This window comes from Panthera onca, chromosome C1 (genome assembly GCF_046562875.1).
Source record: "Panthera onca isolate mPanOnc1 chromosome C1, mPanOnc1 haplotype 2, whole genome shotgun sequence".
Classification (NCBI taxonomy): Eukaryota; Metazoa; Chordata; class Mammalia; order Carnivora; family Felidae; genus Panthera; species Panthera onca.
This window is the reverse complement of record NC_138346.1, coordinates 23,837,069-23,855,846: the sequence shown is the minus strand read 5'-3', so window position 1 is coordinate 23,855,846 and position 18,778 is coordinate 23,837,069. Positions and strand designations below refer to the sequence as shown.

General features: G+C 36.6%; 1 protein-coding gene across 2 annotated transcripts in view; it reads left to right on the top strand.

The window, feature by feature from the left end:
- The first annotated feature begins 2,834 nt into the window (after positions 1 to 2,834).
- Positions 2,835 to 18,778, top strand: part of SPAG16 (sperm associated antigen 16) — a 1,016,466-nt gene continuing 1,000,522 nt past the window's right edge. For both annotated transcript variants that reach the window (XM_078450902.2, XM_078450901.2), the window contains exons 1-4: positions 2,835 to 3,062; positions 12,740 to 12,786; positions 13,933 to 14,028; positions 17,144 to 17,262. In XM_078450902.2, coding sequence (XP_078307028.2) covers positions 2,936 to 3,062; positions 12,740 to 12,786; positions 13,933 to 14,028; positions 17,144 to 17,262 — 389 coding nt within the window. In that variant the 5' untranslated portion in view covers positions 2,835 to 2,935. The remainder of the gene's footprint in view (positions 3,063 to 12,739; positions 12,787 to 13,932; positions 14,029 to 17,143; positions 17,263 to 18,778) is intronic.

Sequence of the window (18,778 nt, the reverse complement as noted above, 5' to 3'; positions counted from 1 at the left end):
CTGTTTCCATAATTTGGCTCTTATAAATAATGCTGCTATAAACATTAGGGTACAAGTATCTCTTTGAATTGGTATTTTGGTATTCTTGGGGTAAATACCTAGTAGTGCAATTGCTGGATCATAGGGTAGTTCTGTTGTTAGATTTTTTGAGAAACTTTAACTTTTTTGAATAAATCGGGATAGAAAACCCAGAAATGAACCCACAACTATATGGTCAACTAATCTTCCACCATGCAGGAAAGAATATCCAATGGGAAAAAGAGTGTCTCTGTAACAAATGGTATTGGGAAAACTGGACAGCAACAGGCAAAAGAATGAGACTGGACCACTGTCTTATACTATACAAAGTGGATTAAAAACCTAAATGTGAGACCAAAACCATAAAAAATCCTACAGGAGAATACAGGTAGTAATTTCTTTGACATCAGCCATAGCAACTTCTTTCTAGATATGTCTCCTGAGGCAAGGAAACAAAAATAAAAATAAACTATTGGGGCATCATCAAAATAAAAGCTTCTGCACAGCAAAGGAAACAATGAACAAAACTAAAAGGCAGTGTAAGGAATGGGAGAAGATATTTGCAAGTAACATATCTGATAATAGGTTAGTATCCAATATCTATAAAGAACATATCAAACTCAATATCCAAAAAACAAATCCAGTTAAGAAACGGGGAGAAGACATGAATAGACATTTTCCCAAGGAAGACATTTCATTCACTGTATTTTGGTAATATAGGTATTAAAATATCTCTTTTAGATAAGAGGAAACTAAGGCTCAAAGAGCTTAAATTAATTAAGATCATACAGAAGAGCTAGAATTCAAACCTATGTGTAGAACATGACATACTACATCTAAAATCTAAGAAAGAGAACAGCTGATGTAACAGACAAAAAAAAAGATTGATGTAAACATTAATTATTCAGAGAGACCCTCCTTCATGGCTTTCTCATGCTCCATCATGCTTTGCTGGGGGTGCAAAGCCCTGACCACTCCTTACTTGGGCCATTTCTCAGACATGTGTTTACAGAAAACAAACTTGAGGGATAAGGTAATGCCTCCCTTTGGAACAAACAGCAGACTTTCTATAAAAGGAGTGGATCCCCCAGTTTCAGAGTTCCTCTCCTTTATTTTCATTTTCAGCCTCTTAGTAATTGTTCCTTGAATTTAATAAGTACTGAGGATGTGCTTGATGGGAAACATCAAGGACAAAGAGTAAGTTTTTTTTAGATGTTTATTTATTCATTTATTGAGAGAACGAGGGGCAGAGAGAGGGAGAGAGAATATCACAGAGCCTGATGTGGGGCTCAATCTCACGAACTGTGAGATCATGGCATGAACCAAAATCAAGAGTTAGTTGCTTAACTGACTGGGCCACCCAGGCGCCCCCAAAGAGTAAGTTTTTAAAAGAATAGGTATGAGAAACAAAGGAGTATTATTTCTAATTGTGAGTTTTGATTATTCTGAAAACAAAACAAAACTAAGCAATTAACTTCAATAGAAATAACAACTATTTCTTAGTGTCTACTTTTGTCTGGTAAGTTCTTAATTCTTTATGTTTTGCCCCTTGCAACAATGCTTTGTTGTAGGTAGGTAATATTATTACGGTCATTTTACAAATGAGGAAACTGAGGCCTGGATTAAGTGGCTTGCCCAAGGTTTCAGAGCTAGTAAGTGGTGGAGCCAGGATCTGAATGCAGCCTCTCGTTCCAGCACCCAGGCTCTCAATCACCTCATTAGGAAGCTTACTACTATTGCTTTTTTGTTTGTTTGTTTTGTTTTGGTAGTAAATGGGAGCTTTTATAATGAATTGCTGTTTGGCATTCAGTTTTCATCAAAAAACATAGACTGAAAAAGAATCTGCAAAGAAAAAGGCTCAGTACATGCTTCTGATATATACACAATACAACCTGAGGAAGATTCTGTCATTGCAAAAGGAGTGCACATGATTGGACAAATATCATTTATAATACATTACGTTAGGACTATTTGTACCTCATAGTTCTTATGAAAGTGGCTTTCTCTTGGCAAGGGTCAACGCTACAAATGTTCTTCCAAGTCCCAGTGTATGAAACCTAAGTCAAAACAGATATTCAGATAAACGTTTTAAAGGAACCCAAGAAGGAAATTGACTAAGGTGACTATCCTATTTTTTTTTTAATTTTTTACTTTTTATTATTGAGAGACAGAGACCTCTGTCTGAGACCTCTGCATGGGAGGGGCGGGGGGTGGGGGGGAGAGACACAATCCAAAGCACGCTCCAGGCTCCGAGCTATCAGCACAGAGCCCCACGCGGGGCTCGAACCCACAAACTGAGATCATGACCTGAGATGAAGTTGGACGCTTAACCGACTGAGCCACCCAGGCGCCCCTATCCTAGTTTTTTGTTGCTCAGCGTCTGAGGCTGGTAGTTCCCCTGAGTTAACCTCTCAATTATGCTTTCTACAAAAATTTTTTTTTCCCTCTTGGCACTGAGGTTCTTCCTCTTTTCCAGGAGTTTTCCCTGTGGATAATGGGGGCTCTCCACACATTTAAAATTAGGTAGCTGATGATGGGCATGCAAGAACCGGGAGAAAGACAACTTAGGGAAGCCAACCAAGTGAGAAGGAAATGCTAGGGTTAAAATGAAAACCAAACCAAAGCAAACCCCAAGCTGGCTCGGCAACAAAATGTATATAATCCAAGCCGACTGTTTCTTGCGTTTTATCTCATCCACTCCAGGAGCTGCGTCCTAGGGTAACTAGGCAACGACGTTGCCATGGTAACCAGTGAAGCTCAGAGGGCCCTAAAGCTTTGGGCTGCAGCAACCCTTAGGTGTGCGGAACTGGCTGGGTGGAAGCCGTGAGGGTGTCAGAGTCTCGCGAGAGCAGCGTGCGGTCTCGGGCAGGCGTCTTCGCAGTTGCTCTTAGGGAGGCAGCGGGCCGTTCCGCCTCAGATGGCTGCTAAGCAAGGACTGCCCACCTTGGCCCTGCGGGTCCTGAAAGAAGCGTTGGGCATGGGCTTGACGGCTGCTCGGGACACCGCGGAGGCGGTGGCCGCCGAGGGCGCCTACTACCTGGAGCGTATCCTTAAGTGTAGGCGCGGCCTCCAGGCGCTGCCCTTGGTAACGGGTTGGGGACGAGGGCGCGGGCTTCCCACTGGTGGGCGCCCTCTGAGGCTTGTGGCTACCAAGCCGGCCGAGACGCCATTTGGACCTCATGGTGGCGTCTCCCGCACCGTGTTCCCCTGATAGCTACCCGCTAAATTTTTCCCCTTTTCGGAGTGTTAGGCTGCCGCATTCCTGTTGGAAGAACCTTCAGGAATCTGGTACTTAGTCACCACTTTGCAAACTTTGGATGGAAGTTTTATGTTAAGGTGGTACAACAGATTGATTCAACCCCCCTTTCGCTTAGTGATTTTCCTAAATAAGCCCTAAACCTGCGGAATACCGTGGGAACCAATTCAGTCGGGAAAGTTAGGAGACCGGGAAAGACTTCGGCCTTTGCGTTTTAAGGAGCTGAAGCTCAGAATATTCAACCTGTGATTCTGTAGATGGTTCAGTTGACCAATGCTTAAATGATTTGTTGTGGTAGCGTCAACTTCCTTGGTAGTTGCAATTTTGGCTACTTAATAATAATTGTTACTTTTTTTTTTTTTTTTTTTTTTTTTAAAGCAACTAAATGATGACCCGGTGAGCTGAAAAGGCTCAGAGGTGTTAGGAAGAAACCAGACAGTGATAACCAATTATCAGTGGAAATACCAGAAAAATGGAATAGCCATATGTGAATAATTAGGTTCACTATTTCTTGGTAAGGCCTTTGAGCTCACCTCCGCTGGGCACGTAGAGTAATTGTACTGGAGAGATAAGGAGAGTTTTTTTTTTAAAAGGAGAGTTCATGAGAAAAAGGTGTCTACTTTTTTAAGGCAGGTAGGAGAGAGACGGTTATCTGTTTTATTCTTAAAGATATCAAGGAAACTCCAAAATCTGCTTTATTATTTCTTTGTCCAACTTTGAATCCCCCGGCTTTAATTCAAGACTTCAGAGATTCGGCAATGATTGGTTTTGTGGGCTTTGGCAAACTGGTTCACCTGTCCTGACTCAGGCTCTGTACACACCGGTGCTTCAGGGAGCTTTGAAGAACTTAGTTGAAAAGATCAAAGAGAATATGTGGTATTTTCTTCAATGCAAACATGATCTTTATAGGAATATAAGCTTCAATAGTTCAAAATCAATTTAAAGGAAATATGTAGGTGCCTTAGTGTCTTAAATGAGGCATTGTACTCTTTTCAGAGCTCTAAATAGCTACTTTCCCCAGTAAAATTCCTTTTTAAATTCGAAAATGAGCCAACAATTCTTACAGAACTTAACTGCATCAAGTATAAAGTTTTTCAGTGTCCCTAGTAGTGAATGGTAACCAGCATCTTATTTTTGTTTACATTAAGATGATTTCTGTAACGCATGGTTTGTTAACATGAGGCAATCACAATGGGTTAACTTTTTTGCAGATACCCCTGTGGAATAAATGGTGGACTCCCATATAATACAGCTTTTCGGTTTACTTAATTTTCCAGGTGATCACTGGGTTACAACTGCAAACGTATAGCAGTTTGCAAAAAAAAAAAAAAAAAAACCTGCCTGACAAAGATTTCTCCAAATAATCACATTTGTAAATATAAGCAACTCTAACTTTTTAGGATTTTATTATCCGGTTTATGAATTATCTTGCCTTTTTGCTTTTCTTCCATCTCCCTTTAGTTGACTACTGTTTTGGATTTCAACCAAAGGGTAGTCCAAGGATAGCAGAACTACACAGATAGCTAGTTTTCCTACATTCATTGTTTAGGTGGGAAGTTCAGTCATAAGTGAGGCTTTAACTCTTAGTTAAAATGAAGTTTGAGGATTACTTTTGAATGCCAATTATCCTTGTATCCCTGGGCTCTCTTAACATGCATAATTAAGAGTTGACTGTATAATGTTATTTGACATTGTTTCTTAAGGCAATTATGATAGTTGCTGAAGTGAGACTTTCTTGGGTTTAAAGTCTTTAGCTTTCAGGTAATTTAATTGAGCTATTGCAGTGGGTAAATAAAAGTTATAATATGCACAAATGAATCAGAAATCTGATGTTCTCTACTTTGCACATATACTTAATCACTTCTACTGCATTTGGTCTTGGGCTTCGCTTATTTATGACTGAACAGATGCTCCTTAGAATACTAGACAACAAGATATCAATATTAAATCTTTAAAAGAGGTTGACTGTAATTCTTCAGGAAGTCACCCTTTTCTTTGCTGTTAAACATTCAAACGTAAAGAACATGTACAAATTATTAGGGCCCAAACCGAAAACAGCCAGGATCCACCATGAGGGGAATGGCTTCATTAAGTAAAGTCCCCGTTTTCTTTGTAAGTTTAGAGAATGTATGCAGGAAAAATAATTCTTACCCCTGCAACACCTCTTCTTTGTAACCTACTACATGTTAAGGCAGGTGTTATCTGTTTCTCTTCTGAAGCAATTCACAATATCATTGCTTTTATGTTTTAAACTTCAGCACAAGATACAAACATACATGTACATTGTTCCTTTCTTAGCTATATCCAGAGCTTTGAAGAAATCTGTTTATGAAAGCACATGAATCCTCTGGAGAACTCCTCATTAGAAAGATACTTGCAACACTGTAAAACATAAGACCAGATTTTAACTATGTGCTTTGTAAAGGGTCGAGTGTATGTAAAGAAAGCTGATTGTTCTCTTATGAATGAATTCTCTATTAGAAATCAGGACAGCTTGGGTAAGGTTTTCCATATGGAGTAGGAACTACAGTTAATGTATGGCTAGGGACATGTGGGAATGCGCAGTCCAATTGGGAGATGCAAGCTGGAATGAATTGTACTAAGAAAGCTAGTGTTTAATTGATTTTGTTGCTACATGTCAAAAGAAATGTTCAAGGAAGAATAACGGAATACATGGACTCTAGGAAAGTGGAGCCCCCAAGGTACTGTCTTTGTTATCTGCCTCCTTTTGCACTGATTCTCTGCTCCTCTAGCTGGATTTTGATTATTTTATCTTTCAACGCATTCCAATGCTAAGAATTTGGCTTCTTAGATCATGGACATAAGTTTGCTGACCACTGAAGAGGTTTGCTCTGGCCCCACCAGCAATTTCTGAGGGTTGAGTGAGTTTAAACCAGTTTTTTGAAGCTGATCAACTGTGGATTCAGTCCCAAAGTCAACTATTTCTGAAAGTGCAAAATTAAAGATTCCATTAAACTAGTCAACTGAAATATGGTGAACACACTTAGACACCTCATCTAAGATGCATGCTTGTTTTCTTAAATTATATCCCTAGTCAATCATTCATTGTAATAGTAATATTCACTGATAACTTTAATTAAAATTGAATTTTTATCATTTAACAGTCTTTTTATTCATTATTTTTAACATTTAGTGATTTTTCCCATCTCTTATGTTACTTCTCTGGAATCTTTGTAGTATTGAGTGAGCAGATATTTGTAAAATCCTTAATAATCGTTAGGTACTCAAGTCATCTATTTCTTATCATTGGGAAAATTAATTTGTCCATGGCATCTTAGTTGCACCCTACATATATTCAAATACAAGGGTAGACAGTCTGAATGTAGAATCTAGACCAAAAGGCATGTTACTAAGCCTGGAGTGCTGAATTTTACATGCATGAAAATCATAGGCTATTTGGAAAGAAAGAATTTGTTGTGTCCTCTAGTCTGGGCAAACTTTAATGTGCATATGAATCAAAGATATGGATCTTTAAATGAAGACTAATTCAGTAAGTTCTAGTGAAGGCTGAAATTCTGCATTGCTAATAAGCTCCCAGGTGTTGCTGGTGCTGCTGGTCTAAAGACTATAATTGGAATAATAAGGCTGTAAACAAATTTCTTAACTACTAGCCATCATATTTTCAGATAGAGGTATATCTATATTTTTAGTTATAGAGCCCATATCTTTGGATCTCCTGGCATAAAGTTGGAAAAACTTAAACCACCACCCGCTATGAGAACAGTGAGCCTTATATTTTGAAAAGAAAGTTATTTTCCACCTTCTGAGGCAGAAGATGTGCAATGGTGTCTGGGGAAGGGGTAGCCAATAAATTTCCACTCTTGCCGTGTCTGTTGAATTGGTAGTGGCTCCCTGGTATGTGGTGTTAATAAGATTCTGAGACCTCCTGAAGACTTGGTGGGAAAGACTGCAGAAAACAAATAACAGTGGAGAAAGTGGCAGCAAGTGGTAGCCACTTATCTGCCATCTTCGGTGTCTATTATTCAGTTAAGTTATATTATTCAAACTGGCATTCCTAAGAAAGGGAACCATGGCTGTGATGTCTGCCATTTACAGTACTTTTATTTCAATTTCGTAAGTAAAATGTTGATCATGAAGGATCCAGGCTAGATTTTAGATTGCCTTTATGTACATTGGCTCTGCAGTGACGGCAAAGATTACAAAGCAGTTTCTGTCTATAGTAGCTTTGGGAAATCATGTAAAATATAATTAACTGTGTGTTTCATTCCAGTTCCTTGTAAAGATGCTGCTGCTGGCAGTGATGCACCTCCAGTGCAGCACTGGGAAGAGACGAGCGTGTGAGGAACACTTTGTATGGTGTTCACATCTAAAAATCATTTATAGTTTTCTGGCTGTGGTTCATTTGTAGAGCCTTGTTTGCGACCCCATCATATCAACTGTCACCTCAAGCTCGACTCCATTATGCCAGCTGAAATGCTTCTCTGAGGCTTCTTGCAGTTGTGTCTTCTGTAGTACTGTGATGGATTTAGGGTTTCCTGGCAGTTTCTGCGTATATTGCCCTATTTTCTGATAGGATCTACAAGGTCGAGATCTGGTACAGATTCTGCCAGTGCAGAAACTGCCAGGCAGTTCACCCATGGTGACCAAGTGCCATCAGGGAACTGATACATAATATGCAAATTATATGCAAATCACAAGTATTACTAAATTTCTTTCAGAGCAAGGGGAGATGTGGAGTGGGACCCTTAGTCTGGGTGTAGGCTCTGATTCTGGGATACCGAATGTGGCCTAGAAATGGGTGGTGCTATGGCTGTGGCTGCAGGTCAGAGAGGAAGTGGAATCACCGACTTTACCCTGGGCAAGAGGAGACTAGAACACTAGGCACAATATTAGATGTCAACTTAGCATTAAGCAGGCAGAAAGGCAATAGCTAGACCTAAAGAGAATAGAAAGGAGGGAAAAATGAATTTCGGAAATGGAGTTTAACAATGTTCTTTGAAGGAATACTAGACAGATAATAAGAAGAGGGTTTTTCTTGGCATTAAGCAACTGATTTTGAGCCAGAATTCTGGTTTATTCTGCAATGGAAAAAAAATCACTTTGCCTGAGAACTGTGACCAGCTTAATTGTATGGACATTTCCTGCAGAATAGGATCACCTTAGAGATTAAATTACACATGAGAAAGTTGTCCAGTAAAAGTAGAATGAGAGTAGAGGGTTTTTATCATTCAGGCAATTCTTGGTCAATTGCTTATTCCTATTCGGGCAACATTGCTTCTAAAGCAGTCTTTCCAACCTTTTTTTACACATGGTATTCCATCAGATCCTGCTTCATTCAGTCTTTCTGGCTGTCCCGATGGCCAAGGGAATCAATATCTGTACAATCCACAGTGTTCTCTTTATGAGAATAGGAGAGAGTAATTTCTCTCAGGCTTCACAACCAGAAATTGCTGTACATCTGCTGAGAAACTCATCTGTTTTCGTTTGATGGTTACGGAATTTGTATCTGATTACATTCCCCTCTTTACCCAGACTGCTGGGGAAGCTTTGGGTCAAATCTGTGGCTTATGTTTGACAGAGTTCATGAGAATTTATGGCATGTACTGTATCCTTATCTTTATCTTATTTCTGTTCTTTCTCTTTGAATTTCCATACTTACTTATTTTTATATTTTGTACTATGTGCATATTTGTAAACTGCCACACAATCATTTGGGGATTCATTTGTGCATTTGTCCATGTGTTGCTAGCCAGCTCAGCCAGACAGATGCATACCAACGCACATGCCAAAGTACATTTATTTCTTCGGTAGCACCTCAACGTCACATTTCAACTCAGTTGCTCTTGGGAAGATTTTATGTACGGATCATTTTTGTGGATACTGAAAATACCAGTCAAGGAAAATAGTGGTTCCTATTTTGGATGTTTGTCCTCTTCCTGACCTTTTGTCTCATTAATCTCTTGCCCTTGGCTAATTTAATCTTTGGGTTGGTATGTTTGCCCTCTTTTATACTTCTCTTTCCTTTAGGGTCTTCAAGTTGAGCTATTTAAATGGTTTGATTTAGCTGTTGATGATATAACACTGGAAAGTTTGGAAAGTAAGTACCTAGGATTTTGGTAAAAATTGCACATTCTTGTTGTGTCACTGTAGACACAATATGATAATGTAGAAAATTCCTGATATTTTTATTCAAGAAATTTGTCTTTGTCACTTATAGGTATATGATTTTTGGAAGATTTTTTAATCTCCTTGATTAAGTTTCTTTCTTTTATTTTTTTATGTAGAAATGATTATATCTGTGTTATTCAATGTCAGAGGATTGTTGTGAGAATAAATATGATAATGATCCATATGACAAAACTTTTAAGCTTTATGAAATGGTAGTTATTTTTCCACTTACTGTTTTGATTTTGGGGAAACTATATTATTAGGGTTCAAAAGCTGTTGCCTCAGATATTTTCTGGGTAGCAGTATGGCAGGTGTTGTCTGATATTTCCAAAGCTTTGAGGACAAATCTTTTTTTTCTCTCTGTGTATTGCTATGTTTAACAACCTATGCTTTGATGTTTCTTCCTCACATTAATCTTACCAGTTGGATAATTTACAATTTTAAAGTCTATCTAAATGATTTTAGAATATTTACTTCTTTGTGAAATTTATTATGGTATGAGCAGTGATGAAGAATGACATTGCTTTTCTGGAGACTTAAAGACAAGTGACTTCTTACAAAATCAAGTTTTAGTATACTTTTCCATAGAAAGGACACTGATTTCCTGTAGCTGAGCTTCTGGAAATTTTATTGAAAAAAGTGAAAATGTATCAGAAAAATCTAAACTTAGGAAGAAGATTTAGAATGAATTTTATTAATCCATTCATTTTAAAGCCTGGGGGAACTAGGCCATGAGAGACTTATTAGACTTCTCCACAGGTACTCCTCTCTTTCTAGAACAAGGAAAATAATAACAAATACTTGCATAGCATATACTATAAGCTAGGCACCATTCTAAGTGATTTACATGCATTAACTCTTAATACTCTTGAAACTCCTCAATTTATCTGTGGTAGCCAGCTTCCATAGTGATTCCCACATCCTGTACTCATGCTCTTATTTAGCTCCCTTAGGCACTGAATAGGGTTGACCTATGTAACCAATGATGTGACTTCTGAGGCTTGGTCATAAAAGACATTGTGGCTTCCACTTTGTTTTCTTATATTGCTTATTCTGGGGGTAGCTAGCCGCTATGTCTTGAGAATGCTAAAGACGCCTGTGGAGAGACCCACATGGGGAGGAATTGAAACCTTTAGCCAACAATGTTAGAGCCATCTTTGAAATGGATCCTGTTGCCTCCACTGAGCCTTCAGAGGACTGCAGCCCTAGCTGCTATCTTCACTGAGATCTCACGAGAGACCCCAAATCAAAATCCACAAGCTAAGCCACTACTGAATTCTTGAACACAGAAACTATGAGGTAATGGATGCTTATTGTTAAGCCTGAAGGTTTGGGGAGTTTGTTAAGCAATAGTAGTAAAAAGTACAGATTTTGGCACCTGAAAGTGGGATTCTAACATAAGAAATCCTTTAAAGTATTAGAGTGGCTCTGGAACTGAAATAGGACAGATGTTAGAATTTCTTTAAGTAGGATGTTAGTGAAAACTAAATACTTTGATCAGACTGTTAGTGGAAGCCTGGTGGTCTCTTAAGAAGGCTGCTGGCAAGGGACTAGAGAGTGAGGCAAGTGCTATTGGAAACTGTTCCATGGTAGTAGATTAACTAATATAGGTAGGTCCTTCACTCCTGGTGCCCAGTATGGGTAAATTTGCCATATGAAGTTCATATGGGTAAATTACCCACTATGGGTATTATAGGATCAGCTGCAGGGTTGCATCTTTTTTTTTTTTTTTTCTGTAGTAGTTTAATCTACCATGTTTTTAATTAGTTATTAGTTATTTTACTTACTTATTTAATTAGTTAAATTAAGTAGTTATTTTTGAGCCAAAATTACTTTTCACCATATTATTGGGAGATAAACTTGTTTGACAATGAAATACTGGCCTTTTGATGGTATCTGGTTCCTAAGAATTGTTCGTGACTGAAATAGGCTTAAGTGACTTTCCAGTTGGATAAACAGTGAAGAGTTACTGCTTATGATGGAACTGAGTAACAAAGCCGTATAACCCATCTTTTAGAGGTTTAGAACTGTGTGGAAGATAATTGGCAAACACTTCAAGTGTTTACATAGCATAGAAGACAAATATGGAATAACAAGAGAGGTTTAAGTATAGCATAGTGAAACCTGTACTTCCGGGGCTGATCACCAACTGTGTTAGGTCCTAGCTGTGTAACCTTGTGCTTGTGAGTCCTGATCTGTAAAATGGAGATGATTATAGCTTGCAGGTAGGATGAGAATGAGGGACAGTGTCTGCTTCTCTTAAATACTGTATAAGTGATACCAGTTCTTATTACAAACAGCATGAGTTGTTATATACACTTTTAGCTAACTCTTGGAAGATAATTTCTCATAACCAGCAGCAAAACAAAAGCTAGGCTAATCTCGTCTTTGATTTTTGTAACCATTAGTATACATTAAAGTGTTTAATTTCATACATTTTGAATGAACTTGGCATAATCCCATCTGTACATATGGAGAGAAATGTAAACCCACCAACCAACAAAATGTTAATGGTATATGCTTTGATTTCTTTCAAAATTAAACATTATCTTGAAGTTTTCATTTATAATTAAAGTAACTTATGATTTTTGAAAGTCTTACAACAATGCTGTTAGAATTTTTTACTAGTCATTTCCATTGATATTTTAATGCTTATTTCTTGATACTTTATGGACCATTGAATTATGATTACTGTATACTTTGCTTTAATTAGGCTGCCTTTCCTGTGAATGAAATTTAATTTTAAAATTGAAATGTATAATAAATAAGAAGATATTTAAGTAATTTTTATTATGAAAACATTGAAATCTGTTTTCTACTTATATATGGATATTGGTGTGCTTTTTAGAAATTCGTAATACTTTAAGAAGTCACAATGCACTGTGAATGACTCTGGAGCTCTGAGAATTTAAATTAGTCTGAGATAAATTAAAAAATTGACTGTCATAGTTTTCATGTCCATAAGTTTTCTTTTCTCTTTCTAATCTATACTATCTTATTATATATACCATGTACATTTTTGTAAGCCTTACAATCAAGTTGGAACTCATTAGATAGTAAATAGATGTATGGGAATGTAGTTTTTTATAGGTTTGGGTTCTATAGAGCAATGCTTTAAAATAATAATAAAAATATTTTGTTTTAAGATATCTATATTTGTAGGTTATATGGGGAAGAGTAATTTTAAAGAGTTTATATTACATTTACCAACTCGGTGAGATAAATGGATCTAATACCGAATTTTAATGTCAAATCAATTTTAAATGAATCATTTTATCCCATATATCTTGAGATTGAAACTTGACATGATTTCAGAGGTCACCATAACTGAGGCATCTGAAGATGATTATGAATATGAAGAGGTAATTTTTTCATTTTAAGTATTTACTTGTAAATTCATTGTCATTCTTATGAAATATTCATTTTATTTTATTTTATTTTATTTTATTTTATTTTATTTTATTTATTTTTTGTTTTCCTTAAGAGATGTTAGTTTTTCAACTGAATTTAGCTAATATCAGCTAGTTAAGAGTGAAGTGTGAAAGTTCTGTTTAAAAGTTTAGATTGGTTAATCCATCTGGCTCTTTTGGTTTCCTGTTAATTGTGCTTCAAAGTTAACTCCTTATCCCCTGCCTTGTGGATCCTCACTACAGTTTGCCTGTCCAGCAGGCATTCCTTCCCAAACATCCATTCTGCTCTTGGATGGGTTTTCCAGATTCCCACTACTGGCTGTAGGTCAGATCCCCTGCTTCCTTTCAGCTTAACTCTAATTCTGTGTGTAATGTAGTTCCTGCCTCAAATTTTTCCTTTCATTCACTGTTTGGATAGGACCTATCGTTCCTTCTGAGATGTGGCACCTAGAGTCACTCCTAAAGGATAGGCACTGCAAGTGAAACTCTGGAAGCAAGCCTGGCAATTTGTGGCCTGAGCAAGTAAAAGGACAAACAGTAGATAACTTTTATTATACTAGTAAAATAGAGATAATATGAATATGTGCCATATGAAATTACTGAAGGAGTTAATGTAAGATACATAAAACTCATCAGCATGTAAGAAGCACACAGTGAATGTTAACCATCATTATTATCATAGTTAGAGTCTGTTGCATTTTTCCAAGAGCATAACATTCAGGCAGTCAGCTTCATTTTATTTTGTTTTGTTTTTTTTAATAAACTAGAGATTTGCAGTTACTTGTAGTTATGAAAAAGAAATGGTCTTACATTTTTTCTCCGCAGAGTTGTTAGACTATATTTGTCATTATAGATAAGAGCAGATGCCCATAAACTGATCTCGAGTTTATCAGAAGTGACATTGATGATGTTTACAAGGAAGTCAGAAAGCTTCCTACTTGGTTATCCATTTGTCACAGAACTTCAGAATTACATGGCATCTTACATAAGGTGTCTATTTTTGTGATCCTTTATTTTATGAGGAAAAATTATTTCTGAAATGAAGTAAGTTACTTTTATATTCCTGCTTACTCTTTCTATACTCTTTCTCTGATTTAGATACCAGATGACAATTTTAGCATTCCAGAAGGTGAAGAAGATCTGGCAAAAGCAATTCAGATGGTCCAAGAACAGGCTACAGATACTCAGATTTTGGTGAGAATTTTGAACACAACCTATAGTTTGTGTAGTTTGAACACAGCCTGTAGTTTAGCAGTGAGACTTTAATGTGAAATTTGGAAAGTCATTTAAACTTTAAGTACTTTACTTAGTAAATACAGTCCTATCCCTTGCTGTGCCTTTTCTCTTGTGATTTTATCATCACACCTTAACTTTAAGTAAGTATTCATATTTCTTCTTTTTTGGATTGTCATTTTCCGCATCATGGTTACTCTTGCATAACTTTATGACAAATGACACCTTCCCTCAGAACTCTGCCTGTTTAATCTCACCAGATATTAAAACAAGGATTTTAAATTCTAATGTACAGAATTTGGTTTTGGATACAGATACTAAAATGTATTTTGCAAAATTCTGTGGGTTTTTTTTTCATGGAAATATTTATCTGATAGGGATGCTTAATATGTTACAACTTTTTTTCTTATGAGCTCTTTTACTAAAGAATGTGGTAGGGGAATTTTTTTAAGTTATTTATTTTGAGAGAGAGAGGGGAGGAGAGACAGAGAGAGAGATAGAGAGAGAGATGTGAATGGGGGGAGGGGCAGAGAGAGAGGGAGACTGTTGTGGAGCTGCATCTCACAAACTGTGAGATCATGACCTGAGCCAAAGTAAAGAGTCAGACACTCAACCAACTGAGCCACCCAGGTAGTCTGGGGATATGTTGTTTTTATTCAACTAGTCTTTCATTCCTTGAGATAGGGAAGTATCTCATTCAAATTTAATACCTAGCACCTCTCATGGTGCCTGGCATGTGGGAGACATTCAGCAAATATATGTTGAGTGAATATTATATGCAAAGTTAAAAGAAACATTTATGATCACATTATAGCTTAGAACATGTATGTGTATGCATGTGTGTATAATATGTTGATAGGATTGTAAGTCTCCATGTATAAGAAACATGGCATTTTAAGGTGGTTGGATTTCTGCTTTGGCTGTTTCACAGTATATGTATCAGATGTATTCAGGAAGAAATAGAAAGAAAATACTATTCGAGAAGGCAGGAGTCTACCAGACCATACATACAAATGTACATAAAAACATGAGCTCACAGACATCTTTAGAAACTAGATTAGGTATAGTCTCTCTGTCCTTTTCCTCCTGTGTTCCCAATTCCTTCAACTATCCTCCATCTCATTCTAAATATCATTTTCAAATTTATTGACCAAAAATGCCAAGGTATCATTTATTATTGTAAAATGAATGTCTACTTCCAACAGTGTTATACCCTTACCCAGTAGTTATATATAAATTTCCACTGTAATGCAAAGACTTGAAGACAGGGATGCCGTATTCTGCTGCTTTGACATCTTCCATGTGTGATGTAGGGTCCTGCATATAATCAACACTGTTCAATAATATCTTTTAAAATGACCTTAGGAAAGATATTACAAATTATTCTACTTGAGCTTTAAAAAAATTCATTTTAAAACCCTATTAATTTGTCAGGAAATTTCTGTAGCCCACCAAATTTGCTTCAACTGATCACTGTTTGAAGGTTGTAGCAACTACTAGTAATTAAGATCAGCAGTAAGTTATGTATAGCTCTTTTGAAAAGCACTTTTTAGGGGAACCTGGGTGGCTCAGTTGGTTAAGTGCCTGACTCTTGACTTCAGCTCAGGTCATGATCTCGTGGGTCATGGGATCGAGCCCTGCATCGGGCTCTGTGCTGACAATGACGGGATTCTCTCTCTCTCCCTCTGTCTCTGTCCCTCCCCTGCTTGCACGCACTCTCTTTCTCTTTCTCTCTCAAAATAAATAAATAAACTTAAAATTTAAAAAAAGAAAAGAAATTTTTAGGGAAACAGAGATTCTTTCCTCACTGCATTTCTATGTAACTATTACTAGGTATGTAACATTTACCTGGTATGTAATCAAGACCAGGTTAAGAAGGACAATGAAGAAGGAAAGTCTACTTCTGGGTTTCTATATATGAAAATAGATCTGTCTGTCTAAATGATTGGCAGTTAGATTAATAAGTTCTTGCCAATGAAAAGAAAATGCACTCTGGGGGTAACCATACTGTTGATATTTTTAAGAATTTACCCATTATTTGTCTTATTTTATACATGGGTTTATGTGACATAATAGTTTTTATGGCTGTTCTAATTTCATATCTCACTTGCTGAAATATCTCCACTTTTCTAGTCTAGGGGTCTGCAAACATGTTCTCTGGGATCATATAGTAAATATTTTAGATTTTGAGGGCTGTAAGATCTCTGTTGCAATTCACCTCTGTCATGTGTATGAAAGCATCCATAGACAATATGTAAAAAATGAGCATGGCTGTGTTCTAATACATTTGGTTCTCCCGCCCTTCAATCCTCTGCTTTTTTTCTCCCAGGCACTTAGTGCCATCTGCCATATTATATATTTTTAATTTAGTTTTTCATTTTCTGTCTTCATCTACTTGACCATTAGGTATGAACACTGAGTCTTATCTAGTTTCATTACTGCTTTATTCTTAGTGATTAAAATAGTCCCTGAAGCATAGCACTCAAAAAAAATTAGATGAAAAAATGAACAAGTGAATGAATAAATTAACAGCCTTTCAGTACCAGTAATCAAAGCTTATTGAAAGGGGTGCCTAGGTGGCTCAGTCAGTTGAGCATCTGACTCTTGATTTTTGCTCTGGTCACAATCCCAGGGTTGTAGGATCCAGCCCCATGTCAGGCTCCCTGTTGAATGTAGAGCCTGGTTGGGATTTTCTCTCTCCCTCTCTCTCTGCCCCTCTCCTGCTAGCACCTGTGGGCACGTCCTCTCTCACTCTGTCTCTCTCTCTCTCAAAATAAACAGGGGTGCTTGGGTGGCTCTGTCGGTTAATTGTCTGACTTTGGCTCAGGTCATGGTCTCATGGTTTGTAGGTTTCAGCCTCGTGTTGGGCTCTGTGCTGACAGCCCTGAACCTGGAGCCTACTTTGGATTCTGTCTCCCTCTCTCTCTGCCCCTTCCCCACTCATGCTCTGTCTCTCTCTCTCTCTCTTTCTCTCAAAAGTAAATAAACATTTAAAAAAAGAAAATAAATAAACTTAACAAAAGCTTAGTGATGATTTTATATTTTCAAAATAAATAATTGTACATTTAAATTTCAGGAGCAGAAAACAGTCCTTCCTTCAAAGCAACCAGTACCTGAAGTAATAGAAGACTTTCTTTGCAATTTCCTAATCAAAATGGGAATGACCAGAACTCTTGATTGTTTTCAGTCTGAATGGTAAACAATTATGTGGATAAATAGTTCTCTAGAAATGCTAACACGTCCACTTTTAAGTGTCTTAAAGGACTTGAAGTTGCTCAGCTTATGCAAAATGGTTGAAATGGATGGAAACTTTTCCCAGCCTCACCAGCGAAACCATTAGACATACATACACACACACACACACACACACACACACACATTCACACACTCACATTCACATAATTAGGGTATTAATTTAAAAGAGATTTTTATTAAACATCTTTCTTATATTTGGGTGATTTTCAAAAATCAAGAAAATGGAATATCTCCTGGGGTTGTACAAAACAAAGTCTTTTATTAAATAGTTTTCTATATGTTCTGCATAATTATTAAGGGTATTATTTTCTGCATTAAGATATCCTACCAAGAGTACTACTTTGCTTGTTTTCCTTATAGTATGATGGCCTGCCTTTCTCTACTCACACAACTGATTGATTCTTTTTATATAAATATTTCTTCATTTGGAAATAAGCAGAATTATATTTTCACATGATGTCTAAATGCAGATTTTCTTGTTATAATTGAAAATTTTAATAACTTATTGGGTATGAAAATCATCAGGCATGCTGTCTTTATTCCTTTGCTACAGCAGTAATGTCACCAGGCATGTGTTCGGAGTCCTAACATTCCTTAATGAAATATTATTAAATAATTGGATGTAAAAATATGTTTGAACTTTAAAAGCCATTGCATATCATGGAAAGGGAATACTATGATAAATAAAGATGTTTATAGTGTTTGGGGGCTAAATCCTAATTTTAAATAAATATATGGGGCAATTTTTAATTTCTACTAATCCAACTGTGATGCAGTTTTTATTGGCTGCTTTTTTTGGTTCTGATCTATGGAGATCATGTAGATAGAAGAAATTAGTTTTATTATTTTAAATTGCATATCTAAAGTTAATATATTTAATGAAAAGAACCATTTTTCATTAATACAGTTAAAGAAACAACAAGTTTGATGGTAGAAAAATAGTGTTCCTGTTAAATTTAGAAATTACATGAATAATATTTATAAAAATGCCCTATGAAATAATTACAAATGTATTAGAAAATACATTTTTGTAAAAGTGGGTAGATGATTAATTTGTAGTACTAATGAAATGAAAAATTAATGTGGCTCAGTTCCTTTTTTTCTCCTAAGAATATGTGTTAGGACATAGTACTTGCACGTTTGTCTAGGCCAAAGTGTGAAATGATTCCCTTTGAGAAATCTGTAACCAAGTATACTCTTAACAGTTAAGTGCTTGTTGTGTCATATTATCATTTTAGATTTAGCAATTTGAATTGAGATGAAATTTTAGGAAACTACAATATAATTAGGACGTATAGAACCCCTGTGTAAGTGTGCCATTTAGTATAATACTACAATCTTAAAGTAAGATTCTCATAAAGTATCTCTTTATTATATTGTTTAGTGATACTGTGGTTCAAATAATTGTGCCCTTATTCCTAGATGTCAGTTTGTAATGAGTTTACAAGCTGTTTGT